Source organism: Rhinolophus hipposideros, assembly GCF_964194185.1.
Source record: "Rhinolophus hipposideros genome assembly, chromosome: 23".
In the NCBI taxonomy this organism is placed as follows: domain Eukaryota; kingdom Metazoa; phylum Chordata; class Mammalia; order Chiroptera; family Rhinolophidae; genus Rhinolophus; species Rhinolophus hipposideros.
In genome coordinates, this window is record NC_138069.1 from 8,642,216 (window position 1) to 8,666,805 (window position 24,590).

Sequence of the window (24,590 nt, forward strand, 5' to 3'; positions counted from 1 at the left end):
TTGAACTGAAATAAAATATCCCTGGAAGATTTACCTTAAAACTCCATATTTTACTGTTATAAATTTTAGGGGCAAATGAGCATTTGTATTGAATTTTAGACTTAATGATTCTCTTTTTGTTTTTCTTTCAGAATTGGTCCCTAGGAAAGACCTTCTTATAGAAAATGTGCCATATTGTGATACTCCAACTCAGAAGCAGTGAATTTTCTAGGATAAAATCAAGTCTTTGTAATTTTTAATCTTAAAATATATAGCTGGCAAAACTCCTGGAAATGCAGATATTTTTCTCTGAACTGGCATATTGAAAATGAGTGAATTAAAGTATTGTTTTATAATTAAATTTCACTTTGAAAGGACATTGCTGAAACTACAGACCATAGTTAAGTATTTCTAAAGAACATAAGATATTTCATTTTCATTGAAAATCAAACTTTATAATATGAAATAAATGCTTAGGGTGGTATATCATATTCACTTCTCTTTGACCTTGATGGATATTTTGGTCTTGCCATAACTACTGTATTTTGCTGTGTACAATGCTCACCTTTTTGCCCAAATTTGTGAGGGAAAAATAAGGCTGCACATTATACATGGGTAGTACTAAATCTATATCTATATAGATGTTTTTGATTCTTTTATTTATGCTTATGAGTTAAAAGTGTAAGTCTAGAAATCAATAACAATATCCATATCCAAAATAATCGGTTTGAACTTGCAAACGAAATAATAATCGTTGAACTTGCAACGAAAATAATCATTGAACTTGCAACAAAAGCAATTTCGGCCAACGATTCACTGAAATGAAACAAAGAGCAATGTATTGTTGTCCATAGAGTAGGTAACTCTGACTTGATTAGATAGGTGATGCCAACTTTATTACCAAAGGCCGACATTTTTCTTCAGACACATTAGGCAGGAGCTAGCAATCTAGCTAGTATTTTTACGAAAATTATTGGAAAATGTCAAAACGGTTTTCATACACTGCAAGCTTTAAGCTAACAGTTATTAAATTTGCAAAAGAGCATGGCAACAGAGCTGCCGAGAGACACTTTGGACCTCCTCCCACAGAGAGTGTCATCAGATTGTGGAGGCAACAGGAAGAAAAGCTTCTTCAGATGCCAAGACAGAAGAAAGCAATGCGAGGGAAACCTCCAAAGTGGCCGGAAGTGGAGCAGGAGGTGAAGACCTGGATTCTGGAGCAGCGTCAAACTGGGATCTCTGTTTCGACCAAGATGATACAAGAAGAGGGTAAGAGGATTGCACGAGAAAAAAACATTGACGATTTCTCAGGGACACCTAAATGGTGCTTTAACTTTATGAAGAGAGAAGGTTTGAGCTTGAGGACACGAACGAAACTTGCCCCAAAACTTCCAGCAACCTATGAGAATCAAGTTTTGGAATTTCATTCTTATGTTATCAATCTTCGAAAGACTTACAATTTTGAGCTGTCCCAAATAGCCAGTATGGATGAGGTCCCACTCACATTTGATGTGCCATCCAACAGAACTACTGTGAGCGTCAAAGGAGTAAATACTATGGCTGTTAAAACTAGTGGACATGAGAAAACACATTTCACTGTTGTTCTAGCCTGCTGTGCAGATGGGACAAAGCTACCACCTATGATTATCTTCAAAAGAAAAACATTTCTGAAAGAAAAGATTCCAAGTGGAGTTATCGTTCACATGCATGAAAAAGGATGGATGAATGAAGAAGGCATGAAAATCTGGTTTAACAAAGTCTGGTCACGAAGGCCTGGAGGATTACTTAAAAAAACAGCTTTGCTTGTTTTCGATCACTTCAAAGCCCATGTTACACAAAGTGTAAAAGCAATTGCAGCGGACTTGAAAACCCAACTTGCTGTGGTACCTGGTGGCCTAGCTGGCCAACTGCAACCTCTTGATGTGTCAGTAAACAAGCCTTTTAAGGCCTTAATGAAGAAAGAGTGGATGTCGTGGATGCAGTCAGTTGGTAATGATTTAACACCTACAGGCAGAATCAAGAAAGCGTCCATCACCCAGGTTTGTGATTGGATCCTAAGATCTTGGAACGGTGTCAAGAAGGAAGTGGTTGTGAAATCATTTAAAAAATGTGGCATCAGCAATGCAATGGATGGAACTGAGGATGATGAAATTTACCAGGATGAGGAAAGTGACTCTTCAGAAGACACCGGTAATGTAAAAATTAAAGACAATACTTCTGATATTGACAGTGAGGAAGAGTTCTTGGCCTTCTATGATGCATAAATACTGTAAATTTGTTACTGGTACATAAAATTTCTTGTACCTTGTATCTGTTCTTGTATTTTGTAATTATTTGTTACATAAAATTTCTTGTACCATAATATGTTAAAAAATAAATGCTAAAATTCCTTTATAAGACAAAAAACAAGTACCTAAATATAAACAAATAAAAATTTGAATTAAAAAGTTAAAAAAGATTTTCCCCCTGAAAGTTTGGGCCAAAAACCAGGGTGTGCATTATACACAGCAAAATACGGTACTTGAGAATACAGTGTTTTGACAAGTTGGAGGGTTTTCCTCCCATGTGAAATGAAACTATTAGATTAAAATTATTAGATTGAATTGATGTTTAGTTCCCAAAACATTAAATTGGTCAAAATATCACAGTGTATGCTAACTCTCCACAGAAGGTGGCCTTTGTTTTCTAAAGCACTGAAATTACTGTAACTAACAAATAATAGTTTCTTTTTAGAGATAGAGAGTATCTCTGTGTTCCTATAAAGACATTTTTAAATCAGTTTTCTGAAGATAGATGAATAAAATATTAAAATCACCTAAGATCACTATGAAATAAAGAATCCTAGTTTTTTAAAAAAAGAAATAGTAGCCCATGGTCAAACTGTATAATCTAACCTTGGTAGAATTAGCTGTACTTAGACCACAGCTAAACTTCTTTGTAAAAATGTAATCTATGACTGCATCCTCCTCATTTTCATCAATAAAACTTAAATAACTTTTGTTCCTCCGCATGTCCCATCCCTGACAAGACTGGCAGTATTATATAACACCTTGGCATTCTACCATCTACCATTGGTAGAATCTACCAATGGTAGAATCTACCATTCTACCACCTTGGTAGAAACTATAAAATTATATTTAATATTCTTCTTGTTTCTCTTTTTTCTGTGTATCTTTACCATTCTGTTTTTCCCAGTGAAGAGTGTATTTTCTCCTAGTCAGTGATGACACAGGGTTTTTAATTTTTACAAGATTCTCAATGCAATCTTTGTGTGTTGGCAAAACATATTGGTATACCTATACAGAATATAAAATTTCACACTTAAAATTAATTTAATTTTAGGAGATCAACACATTATCAAAATTATTTACACATAGTACACTTAACATTAAACCAGAGATTACCCTTAATGTCTCCTAATACTTTTGAGGAGATTAGTTAGTATGTGAAATGAATTATATATGTCAAGAGCTTCAACATAATTTTTCACCTCCCATGTATATTTCTTATGTATATGGAAACTATATCTACATAAAAATTGAAATATATACACATATTCTGGTACTAATCCTGTGTTAGATATCTGTGATGCAAGTGCCTTCTTCTAATACGTGACTCATCTTTCAACTCTGTTTATGGTAAACCTGTAGTATGGGAGTTTAATATATCCGTATTTTAAAATCTTTCCCTTTATTGATTTTGCTTTTTTATCTTAAGAAATTCTTTTCTACTCCAAAGTCATAAAGATGTTCTAACACATTTTCTTCTGAACAGTGAAGTTTTGTTTTTTATGTTGGGGCCTTTATGCCATCTAGAATTTATTTTTGTTTACGATATAAGGGAGGGATCTAATTTTATCTTTTTTTTAAATGGGAAAACAATTGGCCTCAGCATTATTTATTGAATAGCCCATCCTTTCCCTGATTACATGTAAAGTGATTCTGATCATACCCCAAGTTACTACACAGCTGACTCTTGAACAACACAGGTTCTAACTCTGTAGATCCACTTACACATGACTTTTTCAAAACATGCCTTTATTGTTTTTGGCCCAAAGTTGGGAATCTGTGGATGTGGAGAGCAACAGTATGCATTGATCTGTGCCATTGTATGCAGGGGACTTGAGCATCCAGGTTTTGGTATCTACGGGGGAGGTCCTACAACCAATACCCTTTGGATTTTGAGGAACACCTTAATTTTGGGGGGAGTCAAAAGTTATACACAGATTTTTGTGTGAAGGGTTGGCACCCTTGTAGCTATTCAAGGACTTTGCTTCTACAGTTATCCCTCTCCTCTGCCAAATATTTTTCCCCCTCTCTCTACTAGATTGTTTTCAATAGCATTTAATATTCTGAAATATTTCCCATCTTAAAAAACAGCTTTCTTGAAACCACCGCCCCCCTCCACCCTCCAGTTTCAGCACCATTTCTCTGCTCTTCTTTGTTCTAAGAGGTTTCTATACTTAGTGCCTCCACTTCTCTCCCCATTCTTTCATGTACAGACCCCAATCAAGATTTAACCCAAACCACTCCACTGAAAACCTTCTTGTCCCAGTTACTAGTGACCTCCACTTGGTAAGTCCAGAGGTCAAGTCTCAGTTCTTGTTTTACTAATCCTCACAGTAGCTGTTGGCATAAATGATTGTTCCCTTTCGAACGGAGACCTAGACACTCGTTTATTGTAACCCTACGTAAGTAGATGCAACCATCAACCAAAGTAACAAAAATGTGTGCCTCATCTTCTGTTTGTCATTTTAGATCCACTCTCAGACCTCTGGACCCTGCTCTCAGCCTTCTCTGGAAAGACTGGCCTGTGCGAACCAGCTTATGTGCCTCCTGTACTCTCTGATTTTTGGTCAGTTCAGCCAATGGGGGACACTGGCCAGAGAGAAAAAGGAGGGAGAAGAGTGAAAGCAGGTATTTATTTTCCTGGCTCTATCCCTGAGAGGTCACATCAGGCTGGCAGTGTCCCTCAAATTTTCTCTCAAGGTAACCTCTATACAGTTCTTTCTTTCCAGTTTGGGGAAGAGCTTTTCTCTCCTTCTCAGGTTGAGGTAGCAACAACTTGTTTGTTACTATCCAAGTGAGTCCCCCCACACCCACAGTTTTGTAAATAGTCCCTTTATAAATAAATCTTTCTCAAACTACTGTATTTTAAATGCATCATCGGTTTCCTTTTCGTATACTCACTGATTCACTACCCTGGGGGAACTTACTTTCTAGAAATGAGAGACAGACAATAAATGTAATTAAAAAGTAAATACTGTGATCAGGGAAGGTCTCACTAAGTGATAGCTGAGCAAACATGAAGGAATGGGTGGGATCCAGCCCTGCAGACCTCTAAAGGAAGAGCTTTCTAAGTAGAGCAAACTGGTACAGTGTTTCTGAGACAGGTTCATGCCTGCTGTGTTTGAGGAGAGCCGTGACAGGAGCAAAGTGATTTACAGGGAGAGGAGTAGGAGACGGAGTCATAGTAATGATGTGGTGGAGGGACGAGGTAGTGGGTGCCAGGTCATGTAGGAGAGTACAAGGTCTGCGGTTTTCACGCTAAATGAAATGCAGAGCCATTAAATGATTTTGAGAAGAGGAGTGATATGATCTTATATTAGGTTTTAGAGACAACTGTTGTGCTAAGTATAGACCATGGTGGCAAGTATGAATGCAGATACCAACTAGAAGTCTCTTGCATTATTCTGGGTAAGAGATGATAGTGGCTTAGACCAGAGTGGTGGTGATGATGGTGAGAAATGGCAAGTTTCTGGATATATTTTGATAGAGCTCATGGTTTCCTTATGGATTAAACATCAGGTGAGACAAAAAGAAAGGAGTCAGGGATGATTCCCAAGGGTTTTTGCCTAAGCAACTGGGAAGATATTGTTGCCATCAGTTGTGATGGTGAAAACACACTAGGTGTGTGAAAAACATGAGTTTAGTATGGGACATGTGTTGAAAGGCCTATTAGGTATTCAAGTGGAGATGTTAATAAGACATTAGGTGTAACATCTGTAGTTCAGAAAGTGGTCTGGGATGGAGATATAAATTTGGGAGCCATTAATATATATAAAGTACTTAAAATCATGACATTGGATGAAATCACCAAGAAATTGGTTATACATAAAGAAGGAAAATGGTTGAGTCCTGGGATACGCCAGTGTTAAGAGACTAAGGAGATAAGGAACAACAAAATCAAGAGACAGTTCCTGGTAAGGTAGAATGAAAATAGGTAGAATGTAGAGCAGAAGCTGACAAACTATGGCTCTGGGGCCAAATCTGACCCACTGCTTTTTTGTGTAAATACATTTTTATTGGAACACTGCCACACTTAATTCATCTACTTCTTGTCTATGGCTGCTTTCATCCTGCAATGGCCTAGTCAAGTAAGTGCAGCAGAAACGAAGCTACAAAACCTAACATTGCTACCTAGCTTCCTTACAGAAAAAGTTTGTTGACCACTGGTGTGTAGAGTCCTGGAAGCCAAGTCAAAAGAAGTGTTTCATTGAAAAGGGAGTGATTACATTGTAATTACAGTTAAAATTACAGTAGGATTTAGAAAAATGGAGGTAACTTTGGTGATTTTCCAACTACAGTTCAAATTGCAGTAGGATTTTTCTGAAGAATGGTTTAAATTAGGGAATGTGCTTCGGAATAAGCCCTGGGAAGGAGAGAGAGAAGCAAGATGGAGCAGAGGGAGCTGTTGAACTGTGATATGGCTGCCCAGGAGGCCTGGGGCTGAAATGGCGTCCAATTGTGCCGCGCTGCAAAGGGAACCCGGCTTCAGTTCCTGGCATCAGCAGTGGTGGAGGGCAGGCCTAGCCCAGGGAAGAGGCATAACATCGGGCAGCTCCTTCCAGTGGGACAACTAGAAAGAGCAGTAGCTGCAGACCCCCAGCAGCCAACAGTCCCAGGAGCGAGGGAAACAAACACCTGAAGGGGATCCACTAAACCAAATGGGCTTTTCCTGATTAGCTCTAACTGCTTGGGCAGAAGCACAGCTCTAAAGCGGGGTTTTCTCTGATGGGAGGTGGGATTAGAACCCCAGCCACAGTTTGTTACATTCCAACCAAAAGAAGAAGGTAGGCCCATTAGAAAATAGCTAATTAAGAGTTGAGATTCAAAGTAAGTTAATGAATGGGCTCATTCATTCATTCATTCATTCATTCAATGTCTATATAGCATCACCTGGAGAAAGATCCACTAGAGAGGGGGCAGGAGACTGGGTTCTAATCACAGCTCTGTCACTGAAATCAGAGTCTTTGAGCAAATCATTTATCATCCCTGTACTTGTCCTATATAATGAGCAGTGTGGACTAGATGATGTATTAGTTAGAAATCGTGTAATTATAGGTAGTAGAAATCTCCTTTAGCTAGCTGGAGAGGAAGAGAAAGAGAAAAGGAATTGGTTTAAAGAATAAATTTGTGTCTCACAGACTCTGGGCTTCAGGGCCAGACGGGAGTGCCAGAGGCCACTGCCTCTGTGCTGCTTCTTTCTTCACTATTCTGCAGCCCTGTTCACTCTGTTTTTCAGTTCACATGAGGAAAATAACTCTAGACGGCAGCTCCTGAGTTTTTATCTCCTATTCAAGAGAGCATTCACACTTAGGCTAAAATCCCTTGGTCCCAATTCCAGATTGTCTTAGGAGAGTTTATTGGCCTTGTTTGGATGAAGGGAGCAACCTCTGATTCAAACAGCTGTGTGTAGGGGAGCCACTCAGTTAAGGGAGGAGACGTTTCAGAAAAGATTTGGGAACATTCTCAGAGGCAGCCAATATGTCCACTGCTGTTATCTCTAAAATCCTATGATTTCATTAAGCAACTACCGAAGTAAACTTTGATTCACTTCTCACCGATCCTTAAATGATGCTTTAAACTGTCATTTAAAAATGATAGTTAATTAAAATACATAAATTGCAAATGGAAATTTGACAGTTACATGAGGGAGGCTGAAGTCTAAAACCTTCAGCAAAATGCATTGACAGCTTCACTTTTCTGTTTAGATCCATAACAAGCCTGACTGCTTACTTGGTGATATCATTAAGGAGTGCACAAAGAATGTTTTCAGCAGGGGAAGATGTTGAATGTTTAACCACTTGGATTACAGATGGTTTTTCCTTATTAGCGATTAGTGTGTGGCTGAGATCAATTTCTGATGTCCACTTACAATGAAGGTTATATTCTGTAACTAGAAGTGTAGCTGCCATAAGGATTTGTAGAGTGATTGACAGAGACCGGCCATGGGCAGTGGCTGAGGATATAGTCTTTTTAAATTTAGGTGGAGGACACAGCTCATCTGCACCAGAACAGGGGAAACAGCAGTGTTTCCAGTCCTCCATGCAGACTTCCCTGATCTTCAGGTCCTCACAAAGATGTCCAGTCACCAATGAAATGACCTGACTGGGTTATTAGCCAGTCAAGTCCTCCCAGAAACACATTCCATCTCATCAGGGAACTTTCTACCTCATTAGTCCTTCCCAACCATTCTGGAGACTCTTACTACATGACTGCCCAGGGATGATTCACTGGAGAAGTTGATACTGATTCAGTTGGTCTTGCGGCAGATACTCAGGACAGAGGTAAGGTGGCTTAGACTGGGTGAATCTATATAAACCCCTGTGAACAATCCCCCAAGCAGTGTCCGGCCACGGGTCTGCCTACGGCCTATTTGTGTATTGGGTTTTCACTGATTCAAGGAAATAGAGAAATGCATAATATTTAGTAATTTGGTGACAATCTAGAGCAGGAGCTGGCAAACTATGGCCATCAAGCCAAATCCAGCTTTCCACCTGTTTTTGTAAATAAAGTTTGATTGGAATACAACTATGCCCACTCATTTATATGTTGTCTATGGCTATTCAGCACACTCTGGCAATAGCAAGTAGTTCCAACAGAAGCTGTATGACCCACAGAGCCTAAAATATTTACTGCTTATTCTTTACCTAAAAAGTTGGCCAACCCCTAGTCTAGAGACAAATTTCTTACACTATCTGTATTGGCAATCTAGAGCATTCCGAATTTGGCACATAATTATGTGTAATTCTATTTTTAAAGGCTTATGTTTCTGATGGTGCCTTGTTTCAAAAGCATCATTTAGAAAAGATGTTTTTTCAGTAAATGGAGCAGGTGAATAGGATATCAATATGAAAAAAATCTTAGACCATATCTCACACCATACTAAAAAATCCATTTCAAGTGTCATGTATATCTAAACATAAAACAAAAAAACAACAAAGCCTCTAAAGGAAAACATAGAAGAACATATTCATGACTTTGGGGTAGGCAAACATTTCTTAATTAGGACACAAAAAAAGCATTAATCAGAAAAAAATAACTAATTGGGCTCCATTAAACTTAAGCTCATTGCCAAAGACACATTAAGAAGTGAATAGGAAGCTACAGAGTAGAAGAAGGATTTGCAATACATATATCTGATTCATATCCAGAATATGTAAAGATGTCATCCAAATTAACACAAGACAACATTAGAAAAATGAACATATCACTTGAATATACATGTTAAAAGGGGATATCTAATTAGCCAATAAACCTATGAAAAACGTGTTCAACTGTATTACTCACCATGGAAATGGAAAACAGGTGCAAGGCAGAACCACTACACGCCGTCCAGGATGACTCCACAGGTAAATGACAGATAATACCACAAGTTGGCAAGTGCACAGAGCATCAGGAACTTTCCTATATTGTTGACAGGAATGCAAATTGGTACAACTTTGGAAACCTGTTTGGCAGTGTCTACTGCAGCTGGACAGATGCATGTGCTATGGCCTAGCATTTGTACTCTGAGGTATGGAACTGTGTTTACCAAAAGACAGGTACAAAAATGATCCTGGCATTACTGTTTGTAGTAGCCCAAACTGGAAACAAGCTACTAGGGTATTAGGACAGTTCTATATTTTCATCCAAGTGGGGATTTCACAGTGTTCACTTTGTGCAACTTTATTGAGCTTATACACTTGCGATTTGTGTGTCTTTCTGTATATACAGAAGGTGCCAAAAAATGCATATACATTTTCAGAAAGGAAAAAACTATTAAAATTGTAACACTCAGTGTAAACCGATAACAAAAGATGAATGTAAGTCATGTGTATACATTTTTTTGGCACCCCCCGGTTTATATATTATGCTACAATAAAAATTTTTATTTAAAGAGAGTATGATTTATGTTAGATTGTTAACTTTTTGGGGGGAAGAAGGGGAACAGGACTTTACTGGGGAACAGTGTGTATTTCCAGGACTTTTTATTGGGGAACAGTAGTGTGTTTTTCCCAGGACTTATCAGCTCCATCCAAATCAAGTTGTCCTTTCAATCTTAGTTGTGGAGGGCGCAACTCAGGTCCAAGTCCAGTTGCCATTGTTAGTTGCAGGGGGCGCAGCTCATGATCCCTTGCGGGAGTCGAACTGACAACCTTGTGGTTGAGAGCCTGCGCTCCAACCAACTGTGCCATCTGGCCATCCGGGAGCTCAGCGGCAGCTCATTGACTTCATTCTAGTTGCAGAGGGCACAGCTCAGTGGCCCATGTGGGAATTGAACCGGCAGCCCTGTTGCCCAGAGCTTGCACTCTAACCAACGGAGCCACCTGTCCGCCCTAGATTGTTAACTCTTATGTGTGATCTCAGCATATTTTTGGAAAAAAAAATTTTTTTTGTTATTATAATGGTGTAGATTGCACCAGTAAGTGGTAAGCCTACAATCCTGTTCTGTTTCAAGATTTAAAAATCATCAATTACCGTTTATTTAAGTTTGGCACTAGGAAGCCCCTTGATCACCCCTCATGTATATGTATAAGCCCACATTTGTTGCTTGTTCTGAACTTGCCTGAGTATCCTTTTCAGAAGAATACAATTCTGACCCTCTACATTAAAAATAAAGTCTGGCCGTTTTTCCCAGGGACTGTAGCACTTTATTACTTCCCTCCACAATAGTGAACAAGTAAGACTGAAAAATACAATTCAGTGAGATGGGTTATTAACTATTGCACTAAGAACTGGGGCTGCAATAACATCATTTGCAAAAACATCATGTTACAGCTTTGATACACACACTTTTGATGCAGGAAAAGAAAAGTGAGTTGCCATAACTGTAATGTAGGTGTCTATTGGAATAACGTTTTGATTATTTCTGCTTATCATCACTCTAATTCCTATTTTATATCAATATGGCTGAATAATGGTTGATACAGGAATTACTTAGAACTATTGAATTTCTATAAATGTAAGTTGTCAGCACATAATGCTCTAGTCATACATTTGCATTTAAGTATGTCATTTGTTTTAGGAATAACCCTGTTTTAGAAATACTTTTGACTTTTTTCTCAGAAAATGTTTCCTGGCAAGCAGCATATAATGCTTATTTCCATCTACAACAGCACATTTAGCTAATGTGACTCTCTGGCACCTTGATAGAATATCCTATTAATAGATGTAGAAAATGAGGTAGAATGTTAGAAGATAATAAATTATTTAAGATCACAAAGCAAATCAGGGCAGAACTGCTTACTGGAATTTTACTCAGGATGAGCCATTCACCAACGGGTATTTTCGTGAACCGTTTGCTATGGCCTTCTTACTAGAGCATACCGTGTTTCCCAAAAACTAAGACAGAGCTGGACAATCAGCTCTGATGCATCTTTTGGAGCAAAAATTAATATAAGATCCTGTATAATAATATAACATAATATAATACCGGATCTTACAGTAAAATAAAACTGGGTCTTATATTAAATTTTGCTTCAAAAGATGCATTAGAGCTGATGGTCCGGCTAGTCTTATTTTCAGGGAAACACAGTAGCTCTACATTATTGGTGCCTGTGTTTATTTGACTCTAATCTTCAAATTACACACACTTATTTGTGTGTCTCCAAGACCAGAATGTTTCCAGGAATATCTTACCTGAGACTAAATGTTCTGCTAGTCCATTCTGTCACTCAAGGCATTAGGGTTTTCCAGAGAAACAGAACCAATAGATATAAATATTTATATTTATTATAGCAATTGGCTCACACTGTTTATGGAGGCCAAGGAGTCCCCCAATCTGCCATCTCCACACTAGAGAACAAGGAAAGCCAGTGGTGTGATTCAGTCCCATTCAGAAGGCATGGGAATGGGACTGAGGGTGGGGGAGCATGAGGGTATCAGTCCTTGTCAGTGTCTGAAAGCCCGAGGACCAAAAGCGCCAATGTCTGAGGGCAGAAGATGGATGCCTCAGCTCAGACAACAAATTCACCTTTTACTCCACCTTTTTATTCTGTTCAGGGCCTCAGGGGGTTGGATGATGCCTGATTACGTTGGTAAGGGAGATGATTGCGAATAGTTCATCTGTGATCCATAGCCATTTGTGGGGAGTTTTTGTTTTATGTAGAAAATTGCATCTTTGATCTGATTGTAATGTTGATCATAAGAAAGCAGAGTGTACGTCAGATCACTGGAAAGTCAGCCTTCCAAGTTGGCAGCTGTACCCTCAGATAAGCTCCCTCAGACCTCCTGTAGACATGTTCCCAACTCCAAGAGGGGAGGTCCATGCTCCAGGTATATTTAGGAAGGCCAAAGAAGGCCGGGTCTTTCTGATGGTCATCGACATTCAATTCTGGCTTGAAGATGCTCCAGATTAGATTAAAATGTCAGATGAGAATAGAGGAAAGAAAGAAGCATGTTTTACAGTCAGTAGAGTTCCATTTAGGACTAGGGAGGAGGAAGAAAGAAAATTTCCTATTTTAAGTAAATGGATAGGGTGACAGTCAATTAAGTTAGCTAAGAAACAGTGCTAGGAAGGCGAGAAAATAAACTGCTATTTTAAGAAAATGGATGGGGTGACAATGATTTAATTGCATTAGTTAGGAAACTAAGTGCATATTGTACCTTCCAGGAGGAGAGACCTGAAGACGTGAATCTCTGGAAGCTTGGCAGCAAACAAAGAAGCAAAGACTGGATAAATGGTTGGATGAAGGCAGAAAATGGTATTGTCTGTACGTGTCTTTCTGAGGGAATGAATCACTGGAAATGGTGTTGAGAAGTTAAGGGTGCCGTTTCCCCGCTCATGTTCTCCTCTGTGTCCATGCTAATGCACACGTCACTCTGTTAAAGTCTGATTTAAAAAAAAAAAAGAAAAAGGAGGGAGCGAGGGAGAAAGGAAGGAAGGTAGGGTGAGAGAAAGGATGAAAGAAAGAAAAACAGCTTGCTGAGATAAAACATCTGGAAAAGAAGCAGAATGTGTGCCATCTGAAGCCAAACAGGATTGCGGAGTATTCCGCTGCAATAGACACGAACTAGAAATGTAAAGAGACAAGTGCAGTGATGGGTGAGTCCTCGCCTCCATTCATTTGTTTTAAATGTATCAAATTTAAAACAAATTCAGTGTCAGTATCAAATAATGCAAATAAGAACATAGTAAAAACTTACAATGCGCCAGGTACTGTTGTAAGGAATTAAAATATATCCATTAATTTCAAGTAGGGACAATTATTCTTCCTCTAAGGGTGAGGAAGCGGGAGCACACAGAGGTAGGAGGCCTGACCCTGCACACAGAGCTGGTGGGAAAGCTGGGAGACAGCCCAAGCCATCTAGTGGCAAAAGCCTATGTTCTTACCCGTTCTGGAATCCTCTACCTCTGGACTCAGGGACTTTTCGAGTCAATACTGAAATTTGATTAAGTAAAAATTTCTGGTCTACACGGAGATATTAAAATAGAAAAACTTAGCTACTCTTTCATATGAATTCAGACAATTTCCAGGAGCATTCTCCATCCATGTGAGCATTATGTAATGATGAGTCAGAGCTGTTTGAAGGGTTTGGTGTGTGATATGCATATGGCTAATTGTCTTATCACTCAAATTATAACTACACAATGTTTATTGGAAATATTCTTCAGGTAGAGTTCAGTTATTAAAATCATTTCTGACTATACATATGAATTAATGGAGACTTGCTGTGTTCTTAATAATTAGTAAAATATTAATTACACAATTCACCTATTTAAAAGAGCTGACGAGGAAGTAGGAAAAAAGAGGTCTACAAATAGAGAAAAAATGAGAAAAAAGAATTCATTTTTGCAAGTAAATTGAAACATTCTCCTCTTGCCTTTAGAAATTGTTTGTCGAAGTCAGAGGATATTCTGTTCAGCAAGAAGCTTCTCTATCCTGTAATAGCAGTAGTCCATGAAAGCTTCTTCACCCTCTGGAAAAAGAGAGGCTAATTCTGTGGGTGATTGGATTACAAGGCAAATTGAATTTACAATTCCAGAAGTTCTCTTTTGTTCACCTTAGGGCATTGATTGGGAAGAAGAGAGACTTTGAAAGTTGGTATTGGGGCCTCACTCTATGGGCAAATTTGAATGAAGTTTGGTCCTTGACCTTTAAATTTTGCCAAGCCTCCTTGTCAGTAGAAGCAGCCTTTCTTCCCTGCTTGAGAAGGTCAGTGTCTCTCCTTGCCTGAAGAACAGGAGAGAGGGCTTCCCAGGACCCATCCTTACCATCTCTCATTGTTTCTTGACCTACGATTATAACCAGACTTAAATCCTTGCAGACCTCATGAGGTCAGTTACAAAATAACCTATGAGAAGGAACCAAATGCACCAAAAGAATAGCAAGATTTTGCGAGTTTTAATTAATAACATTGGAATATATTTGGGATCCTAAGAGTGTTGGATCAGGTTGGAAGAAGTGTATAAAGTAGAATCAGGCCAAATTTATTGATATGGGGACACAAAACAGAAATTCTGGATCCCGTATGTTAAGTCAAGAAACCAAGAGTGACTTTAACAGTTTCCTTGGTTCACTGAAATCTGGAACCAGAAGAGGATAAGCTCCTGGGGTGGCAAGACCAAGTGGCAGTGCATAATTGCCAAAGACGACATGGGTGTGGTTACATAATGGACAGACAGCAGAGCCCAACTAGTAACCAGAACAAGTTGTCCCCTGGAGATCTTTGCTGTTGGCTAATTGCTCATGGTATTCCTAGAATCAGAATCAGATAAGCAGTCTGCTGAAGTCTTACTTTAGTGATTTAGTGTCATTGTACTTAGTATGATTTGAATAAGTCCAAAACTCTTATGTCTGATGAGCAGACGTATGACTTGAATCACACAACAGAAAGGCTTGGCCCCTGAAACAATTCCCAGACTTGAGCCAATTCCAGACCCAGAGCCCCTGGAATAAAAGGAGACCAGGTTTCCCTTAGGAACAACCCTGACACACAGCCCAAAATATATTCTGTAACTCTTCCTCCTAACTTCCCCTAAGGGACATGCAGGGGGATGTGCCTTTGGGAAGGTGGAATGCCAAACTTTGTGGAGAGTATAGGACACTGGCTCTAAACTGGTTCTAATTCCTAGAGAACCAAAGCATCACCAGGTCCACCAGGTCAGAGTAGGAGCTTAGGAAGGTCAGGTGTTTATTGGAGTTTGGGCTCCAGTCCACTTCACAGCAAGCTCTGTAGAATCCTGAATTCACTCTAGGGTTGTTTCTCCAGCTCTGGCATGCATAGTTGGAATAGATATACTCAGCAGCTGGCAGTAGCCCTACATTGGTTTTCTGACTCTTGGCATAAAGGTTATTATAGCAGGAAAGGCCAAATGGAAGTCACCACAAACTCTCCTCTACTTGCAGTTAAGTCTTCCATCCACTTAGATTTTATTTGCTGGGGGGTTTAGGGTAGATAGAGATTAAATTTATTTTCTCCACCTGATAGCTGCCAGTTATTATAACACACTAATTGCTTAATCTTTTCTATAAGCCTTGAAGGGCTACCTTTGTCATACACTAAATTCCAACATATGTTGCAATGATGTCTTCGCTTTCTGTTCTCTTCCACTGATTTGTCTCTGTCTTCAGATGCCAGTATCACATTATTCTAATTATTATCTTTTTAAAAAAATGTTTGAATGCCTTGTAAAGTAACATTCATTACTGTTCTATTTCATAATTTTCCCAACTATTCTGGCTTATTTTTCCATATAAACTTTAAAATAAGCTTATCTAGTTCCTCAAAAAGAATAAAACCTGTTTTTTGGGGGGAGGGAGCTTGGGAAGGAGAGGGAATCACCTTATTTTAAGCACCCAGCTTAGTCATTTTTGTCATTGTTTTATTAGGTCAATATTTTCCAGTCCTTTGATCACCATTGTTTTTTGCATCTCACCCCTCCGTAGTTCAATTTTCTTTTTGTTAAGAAAGTTCCATGAGGATCTGTGTGAGGCAGACTCCCTTAATTGGTCTGTCTGAAATGTCTTTATTTCTTTCACTTGTGAGTAATAGTTTCACTTGATATAGAATTCTATTTTGACAGTTCTTTTTATTCAGCACTTTGAAAGTATTATTTTTTGCTTTCTGGTTTCTATAGTTGCTATTGATATATCTATAGTCGATGAAATTTTACTTGCAAGTTGCATTTCAGACTTTTCTTTTTGTCTGAGGTATTTTGTACTATCCATCTTTTCTCAAAGTTGTCATAAGAGTTTCCTTTTATGTATTTTTGTAGTATTGCTGTGATGTGTCTGGATGTTTATTAATTTGTATTCTTCAATCTTTCTTCTGTCTCCTCTGATTTGGGAATTTATTTCATTCATTCTGGAAAATTGTCAGCTATTATGTTTCCCCTCCTGTATTCTTTATTCTCTCCAAGGGCTTTTCAGTCTATCTTTCAAGTCTCTTAACGTCTCAATGTTATTTTCCTTCTTTTATGACTTTATGATATATTCTGAGTAATTTTCTCTGCATCACCCACTTCACTATTTTTCCTTTGGCTGTATATAAGCTGTACATTAATTACAACAATAAATTCATTGAACTTTTCAAATCAAATGGCTTTTTTATTTCTTGAAGTTATATATATTTTTAAATCAAAATTGCCTGTTCTTCATATGTATTATTCTGTAATTTTGGTTCCTGTTTTTTCTTTATTTTTTTCTTTAAAATTTGTTTATTTTTATTAATTCTTTTAAAATTAATTTTCTTTAATTTAAAAATAATTTGAAAGAAAATTATCTTGCAGAAATATTTTTCTGTAACTAAGTTTTTCAGGTTACTTATCCTCCTTATTGAGTTTTTGTGGACTGTAATTTCATGTTTTGTCGTTTTTTTCTTGTGAACCTTGAGTGTAGAATTCATATGACCATTGTTAAAGAAGCATCCCTATAGAGCAGTTTTGGGTTTGCTACTGCCAGGCCCCCTGGGTGTTTTCACTGGGGTCCAGCACCAGTTTTAATATTAATGTCTCAGCTGGGAGTTTCCTCACCATAGGGGTAGAATAATTTTAAATTCCACATCCTAGAGAGGCTTAGCTTTAGGTTTTGTTTCTCAGTGGGGAAGTGGGTCTCTCTATGCCAGAGTCCTGCTCAGAGCAAACTTCCTTGACTCTTCTCTGATTTGAGGATGTTTTTCTACTGAGGGGAGATCCTTCCACGGGTAGTTGCTTTTTATAGGAAGTATCGGTTCCATATCTCTGTTTTGAAAGGGTCAAAACTGAATGTTAAGTTTTCCTATGATTATCAAACTCCAGACTCCAGCTCTTTAGGGCGAAGATTTGTATCCAGTAATCTGCCTCAGGGCCAGTTGAGATCGTCACAGAGCAAGTGACCTGGATCCTTGTTTACCATTTCCACTTTAGAATAGTGTTTTCTTTCATTTCTGGGATCTGGGAATTTTTCTTTCTTATGGGCTTAGTTACAGATTTTATACATTTCTCTATATTTATGCAACATTTTTCTGAATTTCAAAATTCATGTTATGGATTTTTATTATGTTCTGCCTTAGTTCAGAAGCTAAACTACTTTTCCATTCTATTCTTTCATTCATAAACATAGCAGTATCAGGTTTCTCTACTTCTAACATTCCTTTGTGTATTTACTTTTGCCTGGTTAACTCTCAAACTGCACATCTAATTTCTACTGACCATTTGTTTCAGAACTTTGTAAAAGCTATCAGGAAAGTGCATTGGTATATTGAGGTGCAGTCAAGCATTAACGCTTAACCTTCTGCTATGAAGCCTAGGCAGACATTCAGAACTTCCGTGAGATTCTCTAAGAGTAAACATCCTTGTATTGTGAGGTCACCACAAACAAGTGACCTAGACCTTTGTTTACCTGTGATCTCATGCTGTGCTTTCTGGTTTATAGAATTGTGACTAGCAATTCCCTGGTTTTAATGAAATCACCATAAAAATGTTACCTATTTTGTTATCAGATTCCCCTTAAACATCAAAGGGTTTACAGTAAATTTGTCCTAAAGTTAGTTCTGGAAAAGTGTATGCCCATATCATTGATTTTGTATGCATTCTTATGTCAGAAATGAATAATAAATGCCATGATGTATTCACTTTTGCCTTTATTGCCAGGAAACATAAAATCCAAACCGGTGTTTATTGATGATAAAAAAATTTCTGGCTCATGCTGGTTAATTTCTACCCTCTGAATTTCCTTCATATATTTTACGTTTTTCTCAAGATTACAAAATTATGGTTTTATTTTGCATGATGCTTCCTTTATAAGCTGTGATAGTAATAATTCATTACACACTGTCTTTTCACGTATTATGCTAAGTAAGTTTGTTTTTCCTTATTCTATTCTTCAGCTCTCAAATTATATATTCTTACTTTTCTATCCTATGTACTTTCTTTTCTCTACTAATATCACCATTGTTTCTTTAGATTTTGTCACATGCCACACATATTGAAGGTTGCGAATATCATCTTAACTTTGTATAAAAGTCAACAATTTGCAATGCCACTTTACTCTGAATTCATTTTAAAGTCATTTTCTCTGATCTCAAAAATGAATTGTCTTTTCCCTTTAGAGGATCAACTCCTTTGTCTATGTCCCTTTATCCACCCCCTTATCACCTCCCAAACCATCCTCCATCATTTATCTCTTCTCCATCTTCAATTTCTTCATATCCACAAACAGACTCAATATTCTCATAATACCTGCATCTTCTTCAAGCATTTCCTCAGATGTCATCTTCTCAGTGAAATCTCCTTGACCACCTCTTTAAAATTTTCACTCTTCTCTGCTTCCTATTCCCATTACCTGCTTTTTTCTCTTTAACACTAATCTCTGATACATATACGTACATACTCATCTATATTTACATACACACACATATATGTATACATACACAATCTTATTTTTTTACTATCTCTCTACTTGACATAGAGTAGGCACTCAATAAACATTTGTTGAGTGAATGAATATTATTGCTTTTTATTTGTCCAATGTGTTGAAAGCATGATATCGTATTAGATATCCAAATTTTAATTTGCCTTGATTCCCTTGCATTCATATATCACAGAATGATTATTTATTTGGTGGTATGCATTTATTTCATCTAAGTTATTATTTCCACAGTAAAATCTGAAGTATTGGTAGCTGCGGGAAAATATTCAGAAAACAGAATTGAATTTTTTATTTCTTTTTCCACCTTCAGAAATGAGTCCCTTCACCTCTTTGATACTTGTTCTGGCTTATTATAATTAAGGTAAAGTGTATTCTGAAATTAATAGCCAAGAATTGTAAGAGTTGGGCTGGCCCGGTGGCTCAGGCAGTTGGAGCTCCGTGCTCCTCACTCCGAAAGCTGCCGGTTTGATTCCCACATGGGCCAGTGGCCTCTCAACCACAAGGCTGCCAGTTCAACTCCTCGAGTCCTGCAAAGTATGGTGGGCTCCGCCCCCTGCAACTAAGATTGATGTGGGCACCTTAAGCTGAGCTGCCTCCCGATGGCTCAGTTGGTTGGAGCGCGTCCTCTCAACCACAAGGTTGCCAGTTTGATTCCTCGGCTCCCGCAAAGGATGGTGGGCTGCGCCTCCTGCAACTAGAAAAGGCAACTGGACCTGGAGCTGAGCTGCGCCCTCCACAACTAAGATTGAAAGGACAACAACTTGACTTGGAAAAAAGGCCTGGAAGTACACACTGTTCCCCAATAAAGTCCTGTTCCCCTTCCCCAATTTAAAAAAAATAAAAGAGAGAGAGAGAGAGAGAGAGAGAGAGAGAGAGAGAGAGAGAGAGAGAGAGAAGGTGAATAAACTGAATAGTATCATTTTAAAAAAATTGTAAGAATTTATTGTTTATATGTTCCTTCTAGAAAAAGTATGTAGGTTATCAATTTCTTTCTAAAGTTTTTTGACTCATCTCTTGGGATCAGCTTTCTTCTTTGAATTTCACTGAAGTCCTACTGGAACAAATGGTTCCATTTGTGCAGAAAAGTAATAGATCAGATCAGCAAGCAGAGTCTGTCTCACATGGGGCCAGTTTCACAGATGTGCAACCTCAGCAGTGGCACAGGGTCCCAAACTCAGAAGGACCCTGAACTTGGCTTAATGTTCTGCTATTGCTGTCTTGATATTCTTAATATATACTTTTTTTTTAACAAAAAGCCCCACATTTTCGTTGTGCACAGAGCAGCACAAATTATGTAGCCAATCCTGATGTCAGAACTTGGTCATTTCTAAAGCAAAGATTCTCAGTGAAATGAAGAGGTTCTGATATCGATCAAAAGTTAAAGCTCCTTATAAATTAAGTTTGTGTTTCGGGTTTTGCACAGGAGGCTCACAATCTCGGCACATGAGAAAGAGAACTTTGACCTAGGAATGGTCATTCTGAATTGTCTTAGCTGGAGTTTGTGCTGCCCGGACTCACGTCTGCAGTGTATGCCTGTAAAGGAGCCACATCCAACAACAGCAGTGGAAGCTAGAAAACAATGGGATGACTGAAATGACTTTTGCATTAGAATTCAATAAACTCCCATTGTTTTGAGTGGAGATCTTGAAAGCAAAAGAATGGGAAAAGTTAGACTGTACAAAAACTAACAAAAAGAAAGCTGATGGAGCTTTACTAATCTCAGGCTTTAAAACAAAAAAATATGACTAGAGATAAATACTACATCATGATAAAAGGTCCAGGTCCAATTCACCAGGGAGATGTAACATTTCAGATTTGGATGGACTTAACATGGGCCCCACATTTAGAAGACAAAAATCGACATAAGTACCAGTAGAATTAGACAAAATCGTAATTATAGTGGGTGATATGAATTCACCTTTTTCAATATTGATATCATAAAGACTCAAGAAAAACCAGACAAAGACAAGATTCAAACAATATGATTAGCAAGCTTGACTTAATGGACACACTTGCAGAAAACACATTCGTTTCAAGCACACAAAGAACATTTTCAAAAATCAAAAATGGGCTGGGCCAGGTGTCTAAAGTCCCAGCGGGGTGAGGCCACAATGTCTGCTAACCCTGGAGTGCGTGAGGCGGCCACAGATTTCTGTGATCTCAGGAGCAAGAGACGCTGATGAGGAATCTGCTTCAACCCTTGAGATGAGACCTTATAGCAGCATGATCTACTCGTCCTCAAAACCTGAAAATATGGGGATCACTCTGAAGAAAGGGGATTCACTGTAGGAAGGAAGCTCAGGGTAGTTTTCCTACCAGGAAAACAAACAAAGTAAATGTGTGTTTTTTGATGGCTAAAGTTAGGGACTCAAAATTATGGGGTGGGGGGACCATGATAAGTGACAGCAGGAACTGTTCCTACAGTATACAGAGAAAATATAAAAGAAAAGCCCAAATATTGGCTACCAATGGCTCAGAATTGCAGCCAGCCAGATAACCTGGAATGTATTTTGCTGTTTCTGTGGAACTAAACCACAGACAAGCAAACAACTGATAGGAAAACCCAGAATGGGACTAAGAAAGTTATGGGAACAGGAAAGAAAGGACAAGGATTATATCGGTTCCCAACTCCTCTTTTCCCAATGAGGAGACCCCATTCTTGAATTTGCTGAATACCAGAGCTTACAGTAGTTATTTCTGGGGTGGTTTGTTTGTTAATTTATTTATTTTTGTTCTGCCCTGTGTTTACTGTTCTTTTGTCAGTCTCCAAGGTTGATATGGATGTCTGGGTACCGGGCATGCGGGTTGCGTTTATTCCCTGTAAACTTTGTTGGTAAGTTCCATAACAATTGTCCAGATTCATAGTCATGAACAGCTTATTCTTGCCAAGATTGTACGTTAATGTACTGATTGTTACACACTGCTGTCTTCATTGCTCAACAGTCCTGAGACTGGTACAAGTCAGGAATGTTTGATGTACTTACTGTAGACAACTGAGGCTTAAAACAGCAGAGTAACTATCGTCATTCCCATTGTGCAGTGGTTTCTAAATTTTGCTACGTGTGAGAATCACCTGGATTTTTTTTAAGTTTATCAGGGTGACAATTATTAGTAAAATTACATAGATTTCAGGTGTACAATTCTGTAATACATCATCTATATATCACATTGTCTGTTCACCACCCAGAGTCAGTTAATCCATCACCATACATCTGATCCCCTTTACCCTCATCTTCCACCCTTCTCCCCCTTTACCAGATGAATTTTCTTATATATATTATTAGACCCTTTACCTATTTTCTTCCTGTCCCAACTTTTGTTAAAAGTAACATTTGTTTAACATCAGAATTTGTGACATTTATATTTTAACCACAAACCTTTTATTTTGTTCTATTCTCACAGTAAAATTCAATATTGCATACTTTGTCCTTTTGCCATAGTTTTTCCATTTATCTTAGTTGGTTGAAAGTGAATCCTCAAGTAGTTTTTTCAAGAAGAACTAATGGGTATGATATTCTCTGAATTCTTCCATATTCAGAATTGTACTTATATTGCTTTTATACCTGAAAAGCAACTTACTGGGCATGAAATTCTTGAGTCACACTTTCTATCCTTGAGGACTTTGAGTTCTTTGAGGACATTATTTTACTGACCTCTAATCAGGGTCATGGTGAAACCTGAAACACAGTTATTGTGAGTTAAACTTTTGTCTGGCAAACCAGTTTTCTTTCTTTATCTTTAATGCTCAATAACTTTTCTTGCTAGGATATGTTTCATGTTGATTTGTTCATAGTGGAGTCAAGTCACCTCTTATCTGGAGAAAAAGTTTTCTTGATTTATGTCTTTAAATATTTAATATGGTCCTTTGGGGCAGGAGAAGGATTCATATTTGAGGACACCAATTGTATACATGTTGGGTCTACCCTCTCATCTTCCTTAATGTGATTAAGAGTTACCTGTAGATAAACTAAAGCAAACAACATTCTAAGTGGGAAAATATTAGAAGCATTACTTTTATAAACTGGAATGAGACAGAGATTCCTCTGTTGTCTTTTTTATTAAATCTTACATTGGAGGTCCTAACCAGTATATACGAGACATAAGGTTTGGCAAAGAAGGAAATAAAATGATCAATATTTGCAGTTGATATTGTTTACATAGAAAACCCAAAGTAATCTACAAATTCACAAAATGTCCAATGTCAGACAAAAGTCAGTTGCATTCCTATATACTAGCACCAAACAACTAGAAAACATAGTAAAAAAGAAACTATTTACAGTAATATTAGAGAATATTAAGTCTCTAAGAATAAATCTAACATAAGATATTCAAAACCTTTTTAGAAGAGAGTTTAAAACTTTGTTTAAAATTATCAATTATAATAAATATGCCACGAATAATGGGAAGCTTAGGGTTGGTAGATGAGGGTTATATGGGAATTCGTGTACTTTCCACCCAATTTTTCTGTAAACCTAAAACTAAAAAAAAAAGTCCATTAATTTAAAAAATGTTCTTTAAAAAATGTATATAGATGTAATAAAACTAAAAACAAAATGAAGATATAATACCGTGTTTCCCTGAAAATAAGCCCCAGTTAAGATGGTCAGCCAGACAGACGCATTTAGTACGTTACTATGACGATGTGTTCCAGAAGAAGATGACATGACTGTATTTGAATAAATGTAGATTGTTGTACATGAAAAAATAAGATATCCCTTGAAAATATGCCCTAATGAGTTTTTTGGAGCAAAAATTAATATAAGACCCAGTCTTATTTTGGGGGAAATAAGGTATAAGACCCGCTCTTGTTGTTGGGAAAACACGGTACTATAACTGTAATGCATAACACTACAGCTACTTATCAGAATTCTTAACAAATAATTCTTATATTAATATTTTTTATATCTGCCTCATTGCTTTACAATTATCAGTTAGTGGAATATGAAAGTAGAACTGAAATTATTTCTTGGTGGGCAAAAGAATATGTTGGGAAGGCCTTGCTGAAGCAAGAAACTCTAATAAGCCCCTTTAGTCCTTTTCAATTTCCTAAACTAATAAATTCCTGTAGAGATCATTCTTTTTACTAAAGGTAATTATTATTATTTTTTTTTTAAAAAAAGACCTTTTATCTCTTCTCCATTTAAGAAATTCCCATGAATTTATCAAATGGTCAAAATGTTAATGCCCCCCCAAATAAGTTAATTTCTTTCTCTTTAAAGACATAACCTCTTCTAAGACATTCTCATTATTTTTCTCTTTGCACTTAACCTACTTTTCAGTAGAGTAGAATATGCAGTTCTATACTGTGAGAGAAGACAAAGTGAAAAATATTGTCCTGGAGAGAATACATGAAGAGCAGAATAAGTCATGGAATTGACAGTTGCCCATTGAATCTCATGTGTGTGCGATTATTGTTCATAAGGAGATAATCCTAGTTAATTTTTAAAAAGCTCTTCAGATTAATGAAGAATAAACCAGGAAGAAACCAACCTCCACA

General features: G+C 37.7%; 1 protein-coding gene across 13 annotated transcripts in view; it reads left to right on the forward strand.

Moving 5' to 3' along the window:
- LYRM7 (LYR motif containing 7) overlaps nucleotides 1-24,590 on the forward strand; it is an 88,961-nt gene that overhangs the window by 22,766 nt on the left and 41,605 nt on the right. For 2 of the 13 annotated variants that reach the window (XM_081035452.1, XM_081035453.1), the window contains exon 5: nucleotides 132-2,988. In XM_081035452.1, coding sequence (XP_080891578.1) covers nucleotides 132-202 — 71 coding nt within the window. In that variant the 3' untranslated portion in view covers nucleotides 203-2,988. Of the gene's footprint in view, nucleotides 1-131; nucleotides 2,989-4,736; nucleotides 10,047-12,855; nucleotides 16,782-24,590 lie in introns of those variants that run through there. The other 11 variants (XM_081035445.1, XM_081035449.1, XR_013992381.1 and 8 more) reach the window with 10 other exon arrangements.